This window comes from Fringilla coelebs (genome assembly GCF_963513975.1).
Source record: "Fringilla coelebs genome assembly, chromosome: 9".
Taxonomy (NCBI): domain Eukaryota; kingdom Metazoa; phylum Chordata; class Aves; order Passeriformes; family Fringillidae; genus Fringilla; species Fringilla coelebs.
Genome location: NC_140067.1, coordinates 28212726 through 28235808, shown reverse-complemented (window position 1 = coordinate 28235808; position 23083 = coordinate 28212726). Strand labels below are relative to the sequence as shown.

The 23083-nt window shown below is 42.2% G+C and overlaps 1 protein-coding gene across 1 annotated transcript in view; it reads left to right on the top strand.

Moving 5' to 3' along the window:
* The window catches only part of DNM3 (dynamin 3), a gene marked incomplete at its 5' end in the record, with an annotated part of 166970 nt that overhangs the window by 133468 nt on the left and 10419 nt on the right, over nt 1-23083 (top strand). The window contains 3 exons of the mRNA XM_084211335.1: nt 12484-12648; nt 17322-17548; nt 19610-19843. Of these exons, the coding sequence (XP_084067461.1) occupies nt 12484-12648; nt 17322-17548; nt 19610-19843 (626 nt within the window). The remainder of the gene's footprint in view (nt 1-12483; nt 12649-17321; nt 17549-19609; nt 19844-23083) is intronic.

Here is a 23083-nt window from a genome sequence, read left to right as displayed (position 1 = left end):
TTCTTTGTGCCTGAAAATCAAACTCGTGAAGGACACCTGTAGGAAAAGCAATCAGACTAGTTTTGCCACTCCAGAAATGTAAGGAAGCAGTTGTAGTCTTAAGTAAATGCCGGTGGGTAGTGGGAAGGAGATTGTTGGAGACCGTGGTTGGGGATGGACTGAGCCCAATTCCTGAAAGGAGCGATTCTCCTGGAAGTGATGGGGTGTGCATCCATCCAGGAATGACAGCTTGGGACCCCAAGGAGAGAAAGTGTCCCTGAACTCACCACATTCTCCTGTAATGGTAGAGATTTTCAGACTGAGACAGGGAAGTTGTGAAAGAATTTGACTTTAATGTTTATAGGATGGACTAATACCATGAATTTGTAAAAATACGAAATGTGTGCAAAATGCCCAAGTAGGAGCATGGATCCATCCAGCATTGCTCCAAGTGGGAGACCCTCTCATGTAATAAGTGCATTGTGATCTTCTGGTGGATAGAATGCACAACCCATTCCAGTGACTCCTTTGGATTGAAACATGAGTGTACATTGATTCCTAACAGAACCAACAACACTGGATGGGTTTTTTAACTGCTCACTTGGCCTTTTTTGTACTAAACCTTTTTTTACAAGGCTTTTGTTTTGTGCTTGTTCTGTGGTTTTATTGCTTTATAAATCCATATGCAATCAGTAAAAGGATTTGAGTTTTGTTTTGACTAGTTTTTGCTTTTACTTGGGCCATCTACAGTTCTTTAGTATTTTTTGTTACACATCACTGCATGGAAATCCAAATGGAAAAAAATTACAGGTTTAAATGATGCTCAGGTAAATGCAATTGCAAAATTGAGCAAACAAATCCCTTCAACTGAAAACAGCATTAGTTTGTTGTCATCCTCTGATGTTTCTAACCTACATCTGGTCTTTTCCAAAGTAGCAGCTCCTCTCTGTGCAGTGGCTCCCATAAGACCTTACCTCAGTTAGAAAATGACCAATGCAAATGGTGCCAGTAATTTTGCAGTATCCTCAGAGCCTGAAAGCCTTTGCTGTCACCTGTTTGGCCTCTAGAGTAAGATACACCTAAAGGTGATGCAGAATGTGGATGGGGAAAAGGGGCTGAGAGTTATTTCCACTTCAACTTGTGAGGCAGGCACAGTGTTTCAGCTAGGTTTCTTCTCACTGTGTGGCCTTTTTCCTGTGAAAAAGAAGTGTATTGATCATTACTGCAAGAAACCAAAGGGTGTATAGCAGGTGACAGCTTTTACTCATGCTGAGTCAGACCTGAGATTAGGAGTGGTACTCTCAGGGCTTGTGGGGCCAGAGGCAGGGCCAGTCCTTCCCAGGTGATGCCTGTGCATGGTTTATTTATATTTATAGAACAATGACTTTGGTACGACTCTGGATTTTCCAAACAGTCAAAAATGTATTTCAGGACTTGTTCTGGTCCAAGTCCTTTCCCTGTGCTGGGGAAGAAGCTGTGTAGGAGAGCACAGGATGGCTGCTGCTAAACCTGAGTGTTCTTGGGCAGCAGCTCTCTGTCCTGCCCAGCAGCAGGTGCCCAGCTGCCCTCTTCAGATGGGAAACACAACTGTGCTGAGCAAATACCAGCAGGCCTGAGGCTGGTTTGGGTTTCCAGACTGGCCAGAGTAAGGAGCAATTATGTGCTTTTGCCTAAGATTCCTCCAGCCCTCTCTAAGCCACTCACTTCCTGGCCATCTGGAAAGGCAAGCCTCTCACTTGCAGAACGTCTTGGGAAAAAAGAGGAGGAGGGAATGTGCTGGGCTGGAAGTGTCTCATCCCCTTTATCTCCCAAAAGCCTGGCTACAGCAGGGAAATAACCTGTGCTTCAAGGTGGCTCCCCAGGCCCTCCAGTTTGGCAGAGTGGTAGGAAACACAGGGCTCTGAAGGCAGAGGTGTCTCAAATGAAATGATACTCCAGTCTTGCCACAAAGGTCTTAAGAGTCCATGAGTTTTAATACAGCCATAAGGCTATAAATTCAGGGATTTTGACCTCAAAGTCTTTGAGCATGTTTAAAAATAGCTCACCCATCCTCATTTTATCACTTCATATACTCTGACACAATTTTGGAACCTGCCTCCATCCCATCTAGCAGGGGAACACTATAATTAAGAATCAGTTTGGAAAGGCTGTTCTCTCTTAGCTTAAGGCAGAATAAGGCTTTATGTATTTTGCAGGAGATTATAAACAATTCATTGGCTAAAATTAGCAGTAAAAAGGGAGCCCCAGCTCTTTCCTGCCCTGTGGTTTGTACCACAAAGACTTAGTGTTTTTAAATCATGACAGAGCTCTCTAAAAACCTTGAAAGCATGTTATGTATGTGTCACTTTGGCTCAGTTAGGAATAGTCTCACCTCCAAGCCAGAAGGCCATGGGTTCAAATTCCATGCCTGCCCCTGGATATTGCTGTCTCCCAGTAATTTCATTGCAGAAAACCTTTAGAACCATAGGGGAAGAAGAGGGAAATTTCCTGTCTGTAGCTCCACTGTGAGACATTCAGTGCTTGGGATGATGCATTAAACCAGGGCTCTTCCCCCCAGCTTTGCTCAGCAGGCACAAACCCTGGAGCAGGGGAGGGAGAGCCCTAATGGGAGGGGCAGTTTTTTCTTTTCTTGACAAAAGCAGTTGTAACCCTCAGGATTGTGTGTGTGAGCTGCTGCTCCTCAATGAGCTACCACTAGGACAAGGTTTCCTTGACTCTTGACTTTACCTTTTGCTGCTGATCAGTGACAGAAGGGGAAAAAGCAATAAATCCTTTTGAACTGAAAATTCCATAATAGGTCATTTAACTTTTTTTAAAAAGTTCAATTGCAGAAATAACCAGCTGAAGTGCCAAGTTAGGGTTGTTTGTGGCAACAGCAAAGCCAGGTAATTTTAACTGCAAAGGTAAACTCCATATGGTCACAGTCCTAATCACTGATGTCCTTTTCCTTCCCCACAGGGAGGAGATCAGAGTGATTTAAGCTTTAAACTTTATAGTTTCATTGTGGTTTGTGCCAAAGGGAATGTGGTCTTATAACATGAAGTGTTTATGTTTGTTGTTTACAGACATGTGTATTAACTTACCAAAATCTCACCTTCTCTTAAATAAAATTTATTTTTAGGAGGAAAAAAAAATCTTTCATTTTTTACTGCTTTTATAGAAGCCATAGAAGGGGTTTGTCATAGTTATACAAAATGGAAGCCATGTCATAAATGTTATGTACAGCATAGTTGCTCACAACTCATTTCTTACCCTGAAAATAATTTTACCCATGAATTTTCAATGTCTGTTTTTGTGGCATGAATCCAAAATGCTTCTCTATAGATGATTTTCTTCTGTTTAGAAGTATTTGTTACATTTCAGTAAAGTGCTCAATGTTTTCCCATTCCTCCTCTGCTCTGTTTTGAGGCTTTTTTGCTACAGCAATGCTGCAGGTCCCATTTTTGCTTGCAGCTTTAAAGGGGACCTTAAATGGAGACTGTGGATACGGTGATCATTGATGCTCTGCTGGGGTAAGAGTTCCTGCCAGAATTTGTAGCCCACTGCCACTGTGCCTGACAGAGGGCTTATGGAACACTCAGTGATGTGGATGAGAACTTTGAATCTTAGGACCTGAATTATCAAATGAAATGTTTTGATGAGGACTATGGCCAAGCTATGCTTGAGATATGATTAACATCTGGGAAAGGCAGATTTGTCAACATAAGATGCTGGTGGTTCTTGTGTGTCTACTTACTAAATTAGATTAAATACATTCTTCTCTCTTACTAATTTTGTTTTCAGATAGGCAATTACTGTGGGTACTACAGAGACTCTGAGAATTGGGCCAAGAGGTGGAGAAATAATCCATCTTGTCCTGGCAGGAATGTTGGCTCATACAGTCACATCTGGGATGTGGGTGGGGTGGTCCCTGCAAGGCTTGAGTTGGTAATGGGCTGTCAAAATTCGGGGTAAAAGGTGGGCTAGGGGGTTGTCCACAAGACAGATTTCTGCACTGTGATGTGGTCCATGCTGGGAAAAAAAGATTGAAAACCCTTCCCATAGAGGCTGGCTGAGCAGTGCTGGCTGAAAGTGAGGCAAAGGGAACGGAAATGGTGCTGCTCCAGAGCACAGAGATCCAACTGTGTGAAACCAGTGTGGGTGCTATTAAAATGCCATCTTCCTCTCCCTTCCCCTTTCCTTCCTCCCTTCCTCCCCCTCTGCTGTCAGCCTGGCCGAGGAAAAGTCAAATAACGTACGACTGTGTTCCTTGGCATCACAACTGCAATTCCCCTTTAGGGGCTTCAAACTTAAGAATGGGAGGTTTTAAATCTTGCTGATTCGTGCTATTCCAGCAAGCATATGTGTGAGGAAAAAGAACAATGCCAGTTCGAAAGAGAAATCACAAGTGAGAAATCATTGCTGCTAAATCAGGTGTTGCAGAGGCCAGTGGAAAATTCAGACACTAAGAGAAGTAGGAAATTACTTTGTTTAGAGCTGGGAAGGTTAATGAGAATGAATTAGAAAGTGCTCTCTGTGAATTCAGCCCCTAAGGATTTGAGCAAAGTTAGAGGGATTTATTTACTGATTATCCAGACTATACAACTGGCAATAAGATTAAGTGAGGAATTTTGGAACATGCTGACATTTCTTATTTGCATCATTTACTATGGAGATCATTTGTCGGTGCTGCACTGAGTTTGTGGTGAGCCAGGGCTTAGTCTGGCCCAGCAGAGACAGATCTGGTACTTCTCATGGCTCGAGGGATGTGGGGGTGAAAACAGTTTAACGTCCTCTTTTGTGTCTCGGAGAGGAAACATCAAGTTTGTCTAGGTGCTTATCAGGGGAGAATTTCAGAATATTTTCCTAGAAACCATTAATTATGGAAAAGAGTGCAGTTACAGGGGACACATTGCATTAGATCAAGTAAAAATAAAAGACAAGGTTGGAATTTATAGAGCCCGGCACTGGATGCTGTACAGAGCTCCCCCACTGCAAGGCCCCTCGGAGCCCATCCCTCCCAGCATGCACAGGGATCTGCACACGGATCTGCTGCCCTCCTCCCCGCCTCCTCCTCCTCCTCTAGTCACACTTCAACTCGGCTGCTGAGTATCCAGAAGTTACCACCTCAGCTGGAACAAATGAGGAGGGACCACAGGAGTTCAGTACAGGATTCATTTCGAACAGAATTATGATTTAAATTCATTATTCTGGGTACCTACTACTGAAATGATCACATTTGGTGAAAAAAGTGCAGCTCTTAGACACAGACACGTTAAGTTGTAAGCTGCACTTTAAACATGTCATCTCAGCCAAAGTATTTCACTCAGCCCTTGTCTGTGCACTGAGCACTTACTTGCCCCATTTTAATCTCGAGAATAAGAAAATTCCTTGTTCCTAAAGGAATCCTTCAGCTGAGCCTTGTTGCTGGAATAAGGAGAATTTTAGTGAGCCTCTCTTGCATGGTTTCTGCTAAGGGAGGTAAATAACAGAGAAGAGAGGCAAGGTGTGATTTCAGTTTTCCTTTTAATACTTCCCTGATCAGCCTCGTGGATGACTAATTTTCTTGCTTTCTGTTTTCATCCTCTTTGGTAGAAACTCTGGGATTCGTATTTGTTTTGGTTCTTAGGGGACTGCATTCCACAGCCAGTAGCTTTAATCCTTTAATCCTGACATGTCCGGCTGATGCCTCCACCCATTGATTGCCTCCTTTCACAGCACATGATCCTCTTCCCCTCACAGCTAATGGCCACTGCTGGATCAGGCTGCTGTCTCTGGGAATGTGTTTCATGCATTTGGTAACAAATCCACAATAAATTTCAGCCTGAACATCATCTGGGCCAATCATTGCACTTCGAGTCATCATCATCATGACTTGAATTCCAGGGTAACTCACCATGTTTGTGACTTCCCAATATCCACTGACATCCTTCTACACTGAAATAATAGCAAATACCATGCCAATAGTATCTCATATCCTAGATATTTTTTTTAATGTGCTCTTATAAATATGGGGCACTTCATGTGTTGTTATGACAAGGAAATTCTTTGACTGAAAAGTTTGCAAATTCCACAGTAGTATTTGTTTTATAAACAAAGGTGCTGTTTTCCTTATGCCAGCCTCTTTCTGCTTTTGCTTGTCCAGCAGTCTGTTCTGAAAGGCATGAAGCAGCTGTTGGCCCCCAGTCAAAACTTGCAGTGTAGGGAGGGTTATGTAAAAGTCCTTTGTGTGAGAGACATACATGGCAGCAAATGGTGAAATTGGAGTGCAGATTCTTTGAGGAGACAAAGCTATCCACAGCAAGGCTTTATTTTTTACTTGATTTTTGCATAGAACAAATAGTAGAAGATACTGTAATCAAAAAAAAAAAAATCTTGCCTTTTCAGAAATGCCTTTTCTTGTTGCAGTGTTGTGGGTACTTTCACACCACTTTGCACACAGTAGCACCTGCTGGATGGAAGGGATGTGAGAGGTTGCCTATTTCTTCTTTTCAAGGAAAGGTCTCTGTACCTAGGTCTTTTCTGAGAGATGCTGCTCCAATCCTTGGAAGAGATTTGCAGCTCTCCTAATCCATCTATTTCTGTGCTTCACTGTTCTTACCATAAAACACTTTCCAAATATTTATTTGACATCTTTTGCTGTCTGTAAAGATGCTCATCTCTACCCTTCCACAAGTGATTTTTTTTTTTTTAAACTCATCAGTCCCAATTTATCTTACCTTTTCCCTTCAGGTAATATTTTACAGAGCCCTGAACCATCTTCAATGGCTTCATGTGAACACTCTCAATATGTTCCTTAAATTTCTGGTGGTGTGATAAGCAGCACTGGATGCACAATTCTTGTAATGATTTTATAACAGCAAGACAGTATTGACTCATGCTGTGTTTATATTGCACTGTGGACACAGCTCCTTTTCTGCTGAACTGCTCCATTCTCACATCTAAATTATTTATTCCTTCCTAATCCTAACCCCATGGTAGGATTCTTGAGGTGTCCTGTGAAGGGCCAAGAGTTGGACTTGATGATTCTTGTGGGTCCCTTCCAACTCAGGAGAATCTGTGAAATCAAATACTTTCTATTCAGAATGAATGAATCTAGATTTTGAACCTGTTTCTCTAGGTCATTGTGAACTCCAGTCCTGTCATCTAACTTGTTCACATTCCCTTCCTGTTTCTTCTCATCTGTACCTGTAACAAACCCAGGCTATAACCCCCATCCTGAGCATTAAGGCTTTCATAAGCACATTATAAACCACACTCCATATGAAAGTTCTCCACTTTGCCATAGAAAAGCTGTCAGTGGCTCAATGGCAATGAGCATCCAAGCATGAACTGCAGGGAAAGCACACTTCCACCAATGAAAATGTCACTTGAGATTGTGTCAGAAAGCTTTACTGAGGTCTGAGATGTGTGGTATCTGTGGTAATACCTGTAAGATCTGAATCCCTGCCCCAAAAGGAGGTTGGATTGGTTTACCACCATTAGTTATCAACTTGTGAGTTGAAAGTAAGTCCAGATTTCTTGGAGTTTTGGTAATACATCATTCCTCTCAGTCTCACAGTTCCAAATCAGCTTCTCCATGGAGTAAGGCAGGGAGAGAGCCTGCCAGATTGGGAATGTTTGGGATGGTTAAAGCTGTGGAGGTACTGGGGAGGAGTGTGTGCATTCAGCAGGGGGATTTAGCTCATGATCTGTCCTGGGAAATGTCTGTAACCACAGAGAAGAACAGGAGTAAATGATTGTTTAAGCTAATCCAGAGAGTGGAACACTTGTGAACCAAACTGCACTAGGGTGTACCATTCTTCTGGGGGCTATGAAGTGAGAGAGATGCTGTGTGTGAGGGAAAGCCAGATCATAACCTCTGCTCAGAGCATTCCAGGCTGCTAATGAAGGCATAGCAGCTGAAAGGGGCAGCCTGTGGGTGGCTCAGCAAAGGGAACAGCAGTACAAAGTCAGGACATGCTGAAAGCATGGAAGAGAGTGGCAAAGTCACCCTCTGTGAGGGAAAAGGACAGCTTCCAAGCTACCCGGGAAGTGTTCTTTTTCTGCTGCTTGCTTTGTTGTAAATACACAAAAGTAATGTATTGTCATTTACTTGTGGTTCCTTCCAGTAAGAAAACCTCACTGTGTGAAGCCATCATGTGGTTTCAGCAGTCCTCTGGCAAAAGGCACACTATGTACAGCTGAGAGGATCTTAGCTAAATTATATATCCAGCATCAAACTGCAATGAAGAGAAAATAAATTGTAAAGATTTAGGGAAAAGCAGGGGGGGTCAGGACAACTGCAGTGTGCTGAGTGTTGGTGCATTAAAGAAAAAACTTACTTGGACAGGGATACATAAAATAGATTTTATATGTTTTTTCAGCAGCTGTGAATTAAAACATAAATGCAATCTGGCTGGAATAATTAATTCTCAGGTGGTTGTTGTCGTTATGAACTTGGAACTGTAAATGAAAGAGCTGAAAGCAGCTTTTAAATGAGCAATTTCTTACTGCAGCCATGGACATATTTTGTACTGCACAGAGCATTGCTTTGCTGCTGCTCTGATTTTTACCCTTGAGTCAGTCACCTTCCAGTCTGCTTCCTCTTGGTCATTGTTAATAGAATGCCTTTTAGATTACAGAAAATTGGTTGATACACTTCTCTAATGAAAATGCCAGACAAATGCTCCTTCTTGGAACTGACATCAGGAATGTTATACAAGACATTCTTAAATATGCTGGCAGCTGCCCTGAATGTAATGAAATCATGGAAATTAGAAGTATTGCTCTCTCTGTGTGGCCAGCTCAGGACTGTTTTCAGTGTGTTACCCAGTTTTGCTGTGAATTTCAAAAGGAATCACTTTTCATTGTTTCCTTGGGACATTCTTGAACTTGCTTATAGTTTCTATAATCAGAAAAATGATCCTGATATCCTAAGGTATTACTCCTTTGTTTTGGATTGCACCGCATCCCCAGTACCACACCAAATCATTCCTCTTGTAGCAGAGAGCTCACAGTCTTCAGAAGATCGATAACTTTTCTGGTAGAAATGATGAAATACTGTTCCTACTGCAGCCAGCAGTAAAATTCCCACAAACTTCAGTGGTTTGGATTTCACAGGCAGTTTTTAGACTGCTCTTGTAGGACACATGAGTTAATCCTTAGTACAGAAGGTGTGTGAGTGCAGGGAAGTTGGAGAGCAGCAGTGCTGTACCTTGGGTTTCAGTAGCACCTTTTTCTGCAGGGATCACAGAGCAGCTTCAGATAGGTGAGACCACAGCAGAGTGCAAGGGATCAATATTTCAGTCTAAAGTGCAGGGAGCAGAAGGCAAGGATGTCTGGGGGTGTTTGGAGGGGTACATGGAAGCACCATCCTGGCTCCCACCTTACCTGCTCTTCATCTGTGGTTTTTTCACCTGTTGCTTCTTTGTAGCCTTGGTGTGTTTCCATCACATACTCTGATTTAGAGGTTTCCCCGATGAATTCATTTCCTTTACCTGTTTTTAAGCACTCTAGCTTCTTCCTTAGCTTAATTTGTTGGAGGTTTACAGAACTCCCTAAAGTAATTGCATTTGCATTCCTTTGAAGTAGTAATATTCCATTCCTGTCAACAATTATAGCAGCATTAAGCAAGAGTCAACTGACTAAAAACCTAGTCCAGATTCATGTGCTGTCACTTAACACTTGGTGTTGGAACTGGTGAGTTCTGCCTTGGGGATGAGGAGCTGGAAGGACTGGGCTGCCTTGGCTGGGAAAGGAGGCATGGAAAGCTGTTTGCACCTTCTTTGTTCTCCCTTCCTGCTCAGCCTGGCCATGCTGGTAGCAGTGGGCAGAGAGCTGGCAGGCTTTGCTCCCCTGCTCTGCTTTGGGTTTATTCCCTGGGCTGGCTTTCACTGCAGAAGCCATGCTGTAAGAAACAGGGGCAGGGGCTGAGGGATGACCTGCACTGAAGAGGCTCACAGAGACAAGAACTGCTGTGAAAGAATGGCCTGGAGGTGGCATAGGGCATCTCTGTCACTTGGGATGCCCAGCCTTTCCAGGCACCCTCATTCCTGGCTGCTGCTGTTGGCACAGAGCTGAGGCAGATGAGCAGAGAAAGGTCCTGGAGGGCACAGAAACCTGCTGGAAGCAGACTTCCATCTGCATGATGCCATGCAAACAAGATGGTTTCTGGCATGAATAGCCTTCAGTTGAGACATCAAATCATTAGGAATACTATGGCCAGAAGCCTTCATAATAAATTACTGTAAAGTCATGAAAGATTGATCTTTTTTGATTTCAGAAAATAAATCAACAGTATGAAGTCAGCTCTGTTACAGTTTCAAACAAGAGACTATTACCCTTTGCCTTAAAGATCAGAGACAAATTACTATTTTTACTTTACATTCTCTTGATGAGGATAATGATAAACATCTGTCACTTTGCTGCTTAGCCAGTTAGGAATCTTATTGCAATCTGTAATTTAAAGAGGAAAAAAAAAATAAAAGGAAAAAATACATGAACAAACTGCACTTTATATAGACAGCAAAGAAGAAAAGAAAGAGAATAGATGTCAAATACAGGGGAACTGGGAAGGGAGGGGGCATTTTTGGTCTGTAGTTACTTGGCTAAAATCTGCAGATATATGATAGATGTATGATTTTTTTTTTTTTTTTGGTATTTCACAGGGAAAATTACCATTAGTTTTTCTTTAGACATGGAGGCTCAGGAAAATAGTCTTTGCACTGTGACTTTTGGCTACATGCAGTTTATTAACAAAAAGATTAAAGTTTTTAAGGTAGGGTCTACCAATGTTACAGCATTGAAAACCCTGTTTTCATCAAGAGCCCCTTCAGTGTCCTCCACAGTCACAGGATTTTAGGAAGCACAGCTAATTGTTTTTAAAGATCAGCTGCTTTTCCAATAATTCACCCATACTTTTGAAAGTTCTTTTACAAACCCTGAGTTTTGTTTCTAGATGGAACATTGGGTCTTATTTCTTAACAAAACTAGAACTTAACACACCACAAACATTCCATTGCATTTAGCCTGGACTGACCAAGCTGTAGTTGAAAATGTTATAAGTGCTCTACCTGGCAATGCTGCATGAGCAGCAGCAGATCCTGCAGTAGGACATGAAACCAGGAATCCCTTCTTGGCCCAGTTTCCTGCAGGGAGAAGCCTCTTTGGTGACATGTTTGCATATTTAGCACTAATGGCCTTCCACTGGTGGGTTTGATACTGATCTCAGCTGCTCCAGAAATCTTTAAAGCACCAGCCATGTGCCTATTTTAGCTAAAAGGTCTGTTGTAAATGGGGCTGTGCTGGCAGGGCTCTGGCTGATACACAGCTTGTTCTCCTTGTTGGCTTCTTCAGTTTTTGCAAGTGCTTTCTGTTTCTTTGTGTTCCTCATGTCCAAGGCCAGGCTGGATGGGGCACTGAGCAGCCTGCTGTGGTGGGAGGTGTCCCTGCCTGCAAGGGGGGTTGGAACAACAGGAGCTGCAAGGCTGGAGCACTTTGGCTGAAGTCAAAAAAGTCTTTTTTGAAGTCAAAAAGCTTCTTCTTTTCCAACCAAAAGCACTTTGTGGTTCCATGATTTTATGCTTTCTAGGTACCCACAGAAGCATACTCAGATACTTAGGTACTCAGATTTAGATTTTACAGTTCATGCTGTTAATGCTCTGGCAGTTGTTATCAGGGAGAAGTTTGATATCAGAGTTTGAGGAATGTTGTTCTTTGTACTCTCTGGGTAGAAATTCCATTCTTTTGGCATCTGCAAGCCTCAGACAGCAGTTTGATTTTCACCAAAAGGTTACTGTTTTTCTTTTAGGTTTTCCTATATTTATACAGGCCAGACTGAAGCAAAGTATAGGCCTTTTAGCTTCCAGTTAAAGTTCCTGGGATTTAATTAGGTCAGCTGTTTGCATACAAAGAAGATTTTTTTATATCCAGTGAAAAAGAAACCTCAAATATATAATCGAGCTTTGAGCATTGGAAGCAATGATGCTTTTGCTGTTATCTTTTATAAGCCATTTGTTTATATAGGTGCTATTCACATCTAACAAGTTGGAGTCTGAACTGCAAAATTTGTCACAAATAAGTCAGCCTTAAATAACAAGGGTGGGTTTAACCTACAGAAGGGTAAAATTAAAAATCCAGACTTATGGTGATGCTTTTTTACATGGGTCCAGCTGGCTGAATGTGAATGGTAAAAGATTTGATAAGAAGTATTGCAGTAAGTGATGTGAAATAGTTTCTTGGTGTGACATTTACCACCATGCATCTTTGTCTGAAAACTTTCTTTAACATAAAATTACAAATTTGTGTGGAAATACATACATGCGCTTTGTGCAAAAGGTCTCATTTGGCATTAAACTTTAAAGATACAAATTTCATGATGCTGAACACTAATGTTAAACAAGCCAAGACTTCTTATTTTAATCTGTGGATAATCTTTGTATGAGTTATGTTGCTGGATTACTATGGTGTAAGTCCAGGGGTTTTTCCCCCAATATGTTTCAAGTTTACTTTAATCTAAAAGGCTTTTTTTTCCCTTCTTTGTAGACTGAAACTGAAGAGAATGGCCAAGCAGATAATTTTTCAATGGACCCCCAGCTGGAAAGACAGGTGGAGACAATTCGAAATCTTGTGGACTCCTACATGTCCATTATTAACAAATGTATCCGAGATCTGATCCCGAAAACAATCATGCACCTCATGATCAATAATGTAAGTAGCAGCCACAGTTCTAAATCAGTTCAATGTGTCTGTCAGATCTCTCACTCTCAAAAACACCTCTGGAACACAGCAGCAACAGCAGCTACTAAAGAGAAGAATTAACGTCACACTCGTGGACAAAATATTCCAATATTCCATAGTACTTGGAAGTTCTGCAGCCTTCTCAAAGGGTGGCACACTGCCTTGAGTGCTTATCCCAAAATCTTAAAGAATTCATTTACATCTTAATCAGAACATAAGTTATTATTTAAAGATAGATCATGGTGGGGGAGGTTTTGTTTTGGTTTTTATTTGATGTCTTGCTTTTGATATAAAAAGAAGAGGAATTGGGAGCTTGGTGTGGGCAGCCTGTGAGAGCAGTAGAGCAGAGTTGTGCTTCCCTGAGTTTCCATCTGCAGGCTTTTGTCAGGGTTCATAAAGTAGGTCTTATTTTGTTTGGGTTTCTTTATATTTTCAGGTTACCATTTTCAAGGAATAAACCTGGAAGCTTTGGACACTGTTGTTTAGATAAGCAGATGTGGTTGGTTGATTTATTGTGTGTGTCTTTCTTAGATCTGAAGATTATTTGGTTAAAAACAGCTTTGAGATGCCTTTGTTTTTTCCACTGCAGTGGGATCTCAGCCTTCATATCCTGGCACAGTTCTGAATGGACCTTGTTGAAAACTAAGCTTAACATTAGTGCCACTGCTGCCATCCAAATTACTGATGGGAGCCACAGCCCCTGCTAGTTCTGAGCAGCACCATTTCTGAGAGGTCATCAAACCAGTCAGCCTTTACTAGTGCAATATGCTGGGAGGCAAATGTGATTAGTAGGTAGCATTTATTTTGACTCAGAGCCACCTCTAGCCTTCATCTGATGGATTTCATTAGCCCTGTGGAATTTGTGTTGCACTTAAGAGTTAGGTGGTTGGACAGGAAATTTCAGTGGGATTTCCTCGTACATTTAATACAAACAGAATTTTTGCGTGGAGGCAAGAGATTTTTCTTTAAACTTCTTCGGGTTTAGGGGAGTCAGAATGTAAGTAATGCTTTAGTCATGAGTGAGTTTTTACCAAAAAACATGGGAACAATGGAACTGCCTTTTTTTTCTGGAAATCAGCCACGCTCTAGACTTCAGAAGTTGAGTGTGTGTCCTCACTGCTCTTTCCAGATCATTGCTAGCAGCTCACTGCTTTGACTTAGCCTATCTCCAGTGCCCTTGGAAAGGCTGGGGTTTAGCTTTCATTTCACAAACAGCAGAGCTCAGTGAGCAGTTGCTTTTGAAAGCTTACATTAAATTTTCTGCCACTCACCTCCTCATCTGGAATTGTTTAGGGGTCTCTGAAGTGTGTACGTCCCCCTGAAGTAGATTACTGTGAGATTTTGTGCTTTCAGTCTCATCAGCTGTTGGTGACACTGATAAAGCCTGCCAGGCTGGCACACAGCAACCACACATTTAAAATATCACCAAGCTTTCAGCTGACCTCATAGTCCCAAGCTGCATTTGGGCTTCCTAGTGAGCTGAGCCCTACACCTCCATCCTAGAGTTTAAGTCTGTGGCAAAGAATCCAAACATTTTAAAGAACTGTGAAGAATGACACTAGAAGCATTAATTAATTTCTTTCTGTACAGCATAGGCAGTAAAATACTACATTGAAAACAACAGGTAAAATAGCAATTTTTAAAAATCAGGGCTATTGCAAAGAGAAAGAAATTATTGAATCAAGAGTGCTGAGCCCTGCCAAAAGGTTGTGCAAAGATCTGGAAAGGAGTGTGATGGAAGGTGGGTCCTGTGAAGTTGTGTGTGTTCCTTGGAGTATTCAGAAGTCCAACCCATCCACCAGGAGTTAAGTAAAAACACTTTCCCTCCCCCTTAATCAACATATTCTGTATTTTTTGCTGCCCCATCATGTTGCCTCCAAAACTCTGGAAACAAATCGATCCCAAGGAATTTGTTTCCATGACAATTGCAACCTCCCAAGTTTTCCTAGAACTTCCTTTCCACTTTGTGGGCCCATAAACAAGTACTTAGAATTCAAGGAAAGTATCAGATTCAAACTCAGTGTACAGAAAATAATTACATGCTGTCCCTGAGCATATTTTGGGGCCTAGGCCTGGATTGTTGTGTTCCAAGTGCATCCCTTGTTCTTCCCCTAGGGTGGATGTTGATTACCTTAAAAGAAAATACATTTACCACACAGAACTGCATTGAGTTACCATCACCAATTCAAACATGCCCAAACAAAAACCACATACACAAGTTTGTATTTCATGGTGCCTTGGTATCCTGGATTATACAAGAGGGGTGGTCTGAAGAGTAGTCAGTGTATGCTCCATAAACAGTGCTGGTAGTGATCTCAGCTGAGGAGAAAAACTCCAGAGGACTTGTTAGTGCCAGACAGCAGGTCCAGGAATGGGTTGTGTTTGCATTTGAGGCAGTGCCATGTGTTGTCTTCCCACTGAGGAAGTTCCAAGCCCACCTTGCCCCATTTCAGAGTGCCAGGGCAGATTTGGGGCATTGGCATTTGGATGTTTGCTACGGTTCAGCTTTGACTGCAGGCCTGATGTTTGTGAAGGAAAATGTTTTATACCATTCCTGTGAGTCTCCTTTCCAGAAAGGAGCAAACATGAGTAAGCATCACTTTTCCCTCCATTTCCAAGCTGGAGAAAGTGGCTGTGGTGGGAGATCTTCCTCTGTCTAGTACAGCACAGGAGGGCAGGAGGCTGGTCCAAGATCCATCCTTAACACAGCAGTCTTCCCTTTCCAGAGGAGTTCAGGGATTTACTCAAATCCTCTGCCAGTGACAGACAGGCACCTCTCATGATAATTGTCACAGGCTGATTTTTTTCCAACAGATATTTGTGGTTTAACAATGCCTTTACAATCAGCTCTGGCCTTAATCTAATTTTAGGACTTCTTTTTTTGAAGTGATGCCATTAAAATGCTCATTTCATCGAGCAGAATGTGATGCTGTTTAACTGTGATATCTGTTTTTAATGTGGAGTTTTTGGCAATCACAAGGAAAGTAGTGTACTCTGGCTCTTGATCAGTACCATCTACTGGAAAACAGCATGAAACTCATGGAAAAATTTTGCAGGCTTTGCTAAGAATTTGTGCATCTCCTGTCATACGTGAATGGGAAATGACAGCCAAGCCCAGGCAATATGGTTTTGTTTCCCTCTGAGCTCTGTCCTGGCTGCCTGCTCCTTGCTGGTGACCAGAAAGGGTCCCTTGGCTGCACTGGCTCACTGCTCTCACTGACCTTGTCTAAACACAAACATTGCCTTAGTCTCACTGTCAGGCTTTAAATCACAAAACTAGCACAAACCCATGTGCAAATGGAGCTCAGGTTTATGTAATCAGAATCTTGGGAATGTATTATCATCAGTATCTCCAGCTCAAAAAAGCTTTATGGAGCAAAGCACCAGATGAGAAATAGATCAGAACAGCAACAAGTCTCAAATGCAAGGATTTAGTAGGTCAGCAGTTGGTCTATTTACCACAGTCTTATTGAATCAGAGTACCTCTAGCTTTTTATGTCTCTTAATGTGGCCCAGGTTTCCATAACCAGGGCAGGCATAGCAGGAAATCAATATAGTAAATTAGATTACCTGGAGACTTCTCCCTTCAGTTTGAATGTGTGTGGATGGGTTATTCAGAATCTGACAGACTTGCTGGAAATGGAAGACACTGTCTACAGTAGGGTGAATTGTTCCTTAGAAAGTAATTGACAGGTATGTCATAAAGCCTGAAAATTTCCATTCCCTGGGGAATTTATATCTGATGGTACTACCATTTATTTCCCAGTCAGCCCTTTAAAAATGGCCCAAAATGCCAGCTGGCACCTGGGAGCTGTTGGGAAATGAAGTGTAAGCAGAGGTATCACCTCAGAGATGCAGAATTGCAGCAGAACTGGTGTAAGGTAGTAAGAGAAAGTGATTCAATCTCCTGCTTCCATTGATCTTCCCTGTATTTGTTTAGCATTGTATTTTCTGTAGAGATTTCTGTTTATTTCTTTGGTGGTTTGGATTATTTTATTTTCTGTCTGATTGTGAAATTCGCCAATCACTTGTTTTTAAAATTTTAAAAGTTTAATAGTAATAAAATAGTTTTAAAAATAGCAAAATAATTAGAGTAATAAAAATATGGATAATTAGGATTAAGACAATATGAGACAATAAAAACAAAGAGTTACAGACAGTCCGGGTGCCTCCTTCTGGGCAAAATAAGCCCTAAAAAGGCCCCACATTAACAGAGGATTAACCCTTAAAAGCAACAGCCTGTTGCATATTCATACACCTCATCCATGATGCATCAATTCCATTCACACACAGGATTCTGTCTGGGCAGTGTCAGCTTCTTACTCTTAATCCTAACAGCTTCTTCAGGGCTGAGTGAGGCAGGAAGAAGTTCGTTTCTTCTGATAATGGAGCAATAAATTCTCTTTCTCTGAAAGACTGAGGTGTCCTGTGGCTGCTGTCTCAGTGCAAATCCTCTCTTTCAAAAAACATCTTACATAGCATAGTTTCTATTTTAACATTTTGTTATACCCTAAAACTATATTTAGCACACTACTTTAGAGAATTAATACAGCATCACTTTCTAACACAACACATATAATATTCATTTGAATATTTGCGAAAAGCCAATCATAAAATACGCATTTTTCACACTGATGAAACAGGTAAAAGAATTTATCAACGCAGAGCTGCTGGCTCACCTGTATTCTTCTGAGGACCAGAACACTCTGATGGAGGAGTCGGCGGAGCAGGCGCAGCGGCGGGACGAGACCCTGCGCATGTACCAGGCGCTGCAGGAGGCGCTGGCCATCATCGGGGACATCAGCACCAGCACCGTGTCCACCCCTGCTCCCCCACCTGTGGATGACTCCTGGCTTCAGCAGGCACGCAGGTGAGCAGCCTCACTCACAGCCTCACAGCTGGACTGCCATGGCATCCAGGACAGGCACATGTGCTCTGTTCCATTCTTTCTCTGACCTGCTGAGATCTGTCCAGCAGGTCGGGTTGTGGCACAGTCCCTGCCCTTGGGGTGGTGTTGGCTTTTTATACTAAGAACTACATGTGCTTTATTTACAATAATTCTCCAATACCCATCACCTATGTTAGACAGTCTGTCTCTACCCTAAACCAATCTAAAAGTGTCACCATCACAGCAGAAGATGGAGGACAAGAAGAAGAAGGAGAAGAAAGACAGGACATGCCCAGATTCCTCCATCTTGCCTCTTGAACCCCCATTCTAAATCCCCAAAATTCTACTTTTTCACCCTGTGACAAATTCACTATCATTCTACTCAAACTCTTGTGGCTTGTAACTCCTCACACAGAGTTGGTAATTGTTTCCATGGGCTAAAATCGAAGGCACAGGTGTCTTTGACTCCCTGCCAAGGTCTCTGAGCCCCTTGCCAGGGTCTCGAGCCATCTAGGGCAGCCAGAGGAATGTCCTGGGTTCTGGCACTATACTATACTAAAAAATACAGAAAAAATACTTACTAAATGCTAAAAAGTTAAGAATAAAAACTCATGACTCTTTTCAGATCACAACACAACTTGGCCATAATTGGCCAGTAAGTCAAAACAACTCACACCAGAGCCCAATCAAGCAATCACCTTAAACAATCTCCAAACACATTCTACATAAGCATAACACAAAAACACAAATAAAATAAGAATTGTTTTTCTTTTCTCTGAAGCCTCTCTCTACCTTTCAGCTTCCCAAGAGAAAAACTCTAGGCAAAAAAAATCATGTTCAAAAAATCTAAATGTCACAGTGGTCAGCCTGACTGTCTGGAGCACTGCCATTGTCTTTGTTTCTTTTTGTTTAAGGCTGGGATTAAATGTGTGAGATGGTATTTTTTGTTTGGATGTTTATTAGTTTTTATCTCTATTACAGTTTTATAAACCTTGAGTTCTACAGCACTTCAGTCTAACAAATTAAAAATTGAGTGGTATTTCTTTTTCTACAAGGCTTTTTAAGGGTAAACTGTCTAATTAAGAAATCACACTTAAATTATTTTTACTTTTAACTTAATCGCTAACTACTCGTAGCCTGTAATGCAGACTTTTTTTTTAAATTACACAATACTACTGAAATTTATGAAGAAGGAGTAGATTCTGTCTTTAAACTTCTATCTTGTCTTATATATATTACTATATTCTAAAACTTTAAACTCTGAGTTTTCCACCATGTGATATTACACACTTCTATTCAAACTACACACCCATAACCTCAGTTCTGTCATTCAATTTTGGAAGCTTTCTCCACAGCCTCAGGTCAAATGTAGTGTTCTCCTGGGGGTCAGTGCCTGTCAGCACAGAAAATCTAAAATTCTCAGTAACCAGGGTTCCAACAAGATCAGAAGCTCCCTCCCTGCCTGTGTTTTGGGAAGATGCTCCTCCAGGTCTTAATGACATCTGTGAGGAAAATCAAAATTTTTTCCCATATATAATATGGGAGTATTGCCATATATAATATGGGAATATGTTTATATATATAAATATACCCACCTGTTCTATGGGTATGCTTATGTGAGCACCAGACAGGATATTTGCCTTGGAGGAGACCATCCAGTGGTCTTACAGCTTCTCTGATGCTTCAAATAGCAGTTGCTTCTGTCACCCCAGTTGTGTATCCACTTGGCCTCCTTTTGCAAGCTGTTAAAGTAATTCAGCACGTTAGGCTCCATGTCCTAGAAATTCCACTTAACAAAATATTTTTAGAACTTGAATAATAAAATCCATTTTATTCACCTCTTTGCTTGTATGCTGTCAGTGGGAAACACGTGAGTCTTAATTGTATGTGATCCTCTGACACTGACAGCAAACAAAAATGCCAATAAAAAACATCTGTCGTAAGTTTTAACTTTTGTTTAAAGTAAAATACAATACATCAAAGAAAAGCCAAAACCTGCACCCACACCTTACTGAACTTTTAAAATCTCTGATATTTCACCAGATCACCTCCTCCAAGTCCTTCAACTCCGAGGAGACCTACCTTGAACAATCCCCCCACCAGACCTTTATCTGGCCGAGGACCTGCTCCTGCCATCCCCTCTCCAGGCCCCCAGTCAGGGGCTCCCCCAGTCCCGTTCCGGCCGGGAGCTCTGCCTCCATTTCCCAGTGCTGAAGCCCATGGAGGACCCCCCCAGGTTCCCTCTCGGCCCAGCCGGGCTCCTCCCAGCGTGCCAAGGTAAGAGGCTTGGTGTTCCTGGGGGTGCCATGGTTCTCTCCCCCCGGCACCACAGACGGACTCTGCGCTGCTCCCTGGGCGGGAAGGCGAGCGCTGCTGCTGACAAAGGCTTGTAGCAAAGCAAAACTGGGCGTTCCCTGCAGTCAGAGGTGTTTGACCACAGACCTTGTTTGAAAATATAGGAAGATTGTTTCATTAAAAAAAAATCTAGTCAGTCACTTGGAAGACCCTGATTTGCTCACATTAAGATTTGCTCACCCAGTTCTGGTTGTGTTGTACCTCATAAGGGCTCAGAAAGAGAGAGAGAGGTCACCTACCCCCAGGAGGTGAGGGGCAGGGGTACAGCTCCTCATTTCTGCCCTTCTGAACCCTCACCAGAGGAAACAAGGGCTCTCCTGGGAGAGAACAAGAGCAATTCTTGTAGAACCAGTGGAACAAACTGGTAGGGGTCTGATTCTTGTCCTGCAAAGCCAGTAATTTCCAGCCAGTTGGAAACAGTTCCTAGTTGTCTGACAAGAGTACATCATATGGTACCAAGCAATTACTTAAGGAACAAGATTATCTTCAGTGCATCATTTCCTTTCCTTCTCAGGGCTTTGCATTTATCAGGACCTTTTAAAGTAGCTTTGCATATTGTATAATTTTCTATGGCATTGACTGCTTTTTTATATTTTATATGTATAAACATCCTTAATGTTTATTTTCACAATGATGTAATACACTTAATCACTTATATATATATATATATATATACACACATATATTAAAACCTCTGATTCTGAGGGATTCATTAACTTTCTAAATTATGAGAGGCGTGGGCAGATAAGGCAATGTTGGAACAAAGGGGTTTCTCCATTTTTGATAAATTAGCTGTTACGTTGAAAGTACTCACAGTTTAGGAAAAAAAGAGCCAGCTAAATAGGAACCAAAATAAAATGTGCACATTTTCAATTTTAAAAATGGTAATTGAGAAGAGAAGCTTTGGAGAAGAATTTTCTTTTAAATAGGTGAGATCTGTCATAGTTGTCAGTAACTTAAATTTGAGGCTCAGTGTTTCTAATATAATTACCCTTTATAATAGAAAGCATAAATAAATGAGGTATATCAAAGGAATGAAGTATTTTTATACATTTGCTATGAAAAGGGCATTGTTGCATCAATGCCCAGCCGTGAAACACTCTTTCACCTTAGTGCATATCCTGTAGCTTGCAGCAGGGACCGCTGGGGAGAAACCTGGAATTACCTTTCCAAACTTTGTGCTGGAAGGGAGGAACCCAAGGACCATCCCCTTGCTGGGAGAGCCTGGGGCTGAGCCAAAGGGCACTGGCCCTGCTGCTGCTTCCTCTGTGCCACCAGAGGCCACCTCAGTGGGATGCAGGGCCGAGGTGCCGTCGTGCCAGCTGTGCCACCCGAGAGAACCATGGCTCCCGTCCCCTGCCCCGCAAGGCAGCGCGTCTCCTTCCCCTGCCCGCCCTGGTTGTGCATGGACGCTGCTTTCCCAGGGTGCCCTGCCAAGAGCATGTCTGCTGATCATCTTCTTCATGCCAGAGGGCTAGGTGGGATGGAGACCAGGAAGGAATTTTCTAGCACGCAAAAGACACATGGGTAAGCAGCCTGGGAACGCCTCCGTTCGGGACCGCCACTGGTGGCATGAAAAGCGGTGGCGGATAAAGGAGGTCAGTGATTTTCAAATACTGTAGCTGGATACAGAATTGAATGTGAGACTGCCTGACATTTTTGTGGAAAAAAATAATCTGCAATACACATCTTCTGGACTAGATCCTAGTTCTCTCTTTTAGAGCTATGAAAGCCTCCGACAGAAAAAATCTCAGCTGCTAAAGAATGAAGGAAGGGTTTGCCATTCTGCTGAAACTTCAGGTTTCTTCTGCTGACTAAAGTGTGAGGGAGGAAATCCCAGGGAAGGGGCTGCAGGGGAAATCACCTGAGGGGGACAGTGTGGCCAGCTCCTGCACCTATTGAATGTTTCTTTTGAGCCCTGGAATTTCAGCTACGCTTGGTCTGGTTTTAATAACAGCCTTTGCAGGATCATAGGAAATTGACTCAGAAAATGGGTCTGAGATATTAAAGGGGGGAAAAAAGAATTTTGAGGAAGAGTTCTCGTGGAAACTTGAGCTTTTTCTGTGACTTTATTTTGAACTGGGGCGCTGTGCTCTGACTGTTCCACCACCATTTTCTGCAGTGATTCCTTGAAGTGTTGGGATCTCTCTTATCTAGGGAAGTAGTTTAGCTTCCTGAGAAGAAAGTAGTATTTTTAAAGTTTATCTCACTTTCCAAAGGAGCTTTTTGTTGCAGCCCTTGTCCTTGTCACATGGAGCTGAAAATCCTGACAGGCTGAAGAAATACAAAGTTTCCATTTTCTTCTGTTCTGCCTTAAGCTTATAAGATCATTTTCAGGGGTAAGACTTGGACTGTCCTTGTCCAGTGAGCATATTAGCACACGTTTGATGTGGAAAATTTGGCACCTTACCATGAGATACAGCCCATCTTTGAAAACACAAATTTTTTTCTTCTACTTTATTAGGATTTATCAAAGGAATTGTACAGAAATGGTGAGCTCTCAGCAGTCTCTCACTGTTCCTCCCTTAATGTACAGGGAAAGGAAGAGTTAGGAGAGCAGGAAATCATTTTCTTCCCTGCTTCACTCTGATTCTAAAGCTGGTTTGGGTTATGTGCTCTGAATATTTCTGTAAGGAAACAGAAACTATTTGCATGATACATGCCTCTTTTAATTAATCCCACTTGAGGTGGGTGGATCTCTCCCAGCAAAGCCTGTGAGTAAAGGCCCCTGGCTTTAAGGGCTTGATGCCAAAGCATATATGATTTGTGAAATATTCCCCACTGCCAGAATCTGGATTATTCCCCCTCTCTCTTAAAAGGCTTCAGTAGTATTTTGAAAGAAAATGCAGCTGTGTGCTTGCTTTGGTAGGACGGCTTTAGGCAGGCCCTAGAAGCACTTCAGCTCACCCTGATGTGTGTTTGCCTGCCTGTGTGGAAAGCCTGATCTCAACCAATTTAAGTTCTACTGTGGATGCCTCATTTTTAGCTTTTAAATGTCCTGAATGGGAATCTCAGCTTTGCCACAAGGAAAACAATTGAATTAGAAATGGTTTTTGTCTTGGCAGCAGAGCCTGTGGCATTTGTGGGGGTGGAAGGGTGCTGCCCTTTTCTCCCTGTGTCCTGCTACTGTGGATTCACCAGGGCTTTCCCAACAAAGCCCTG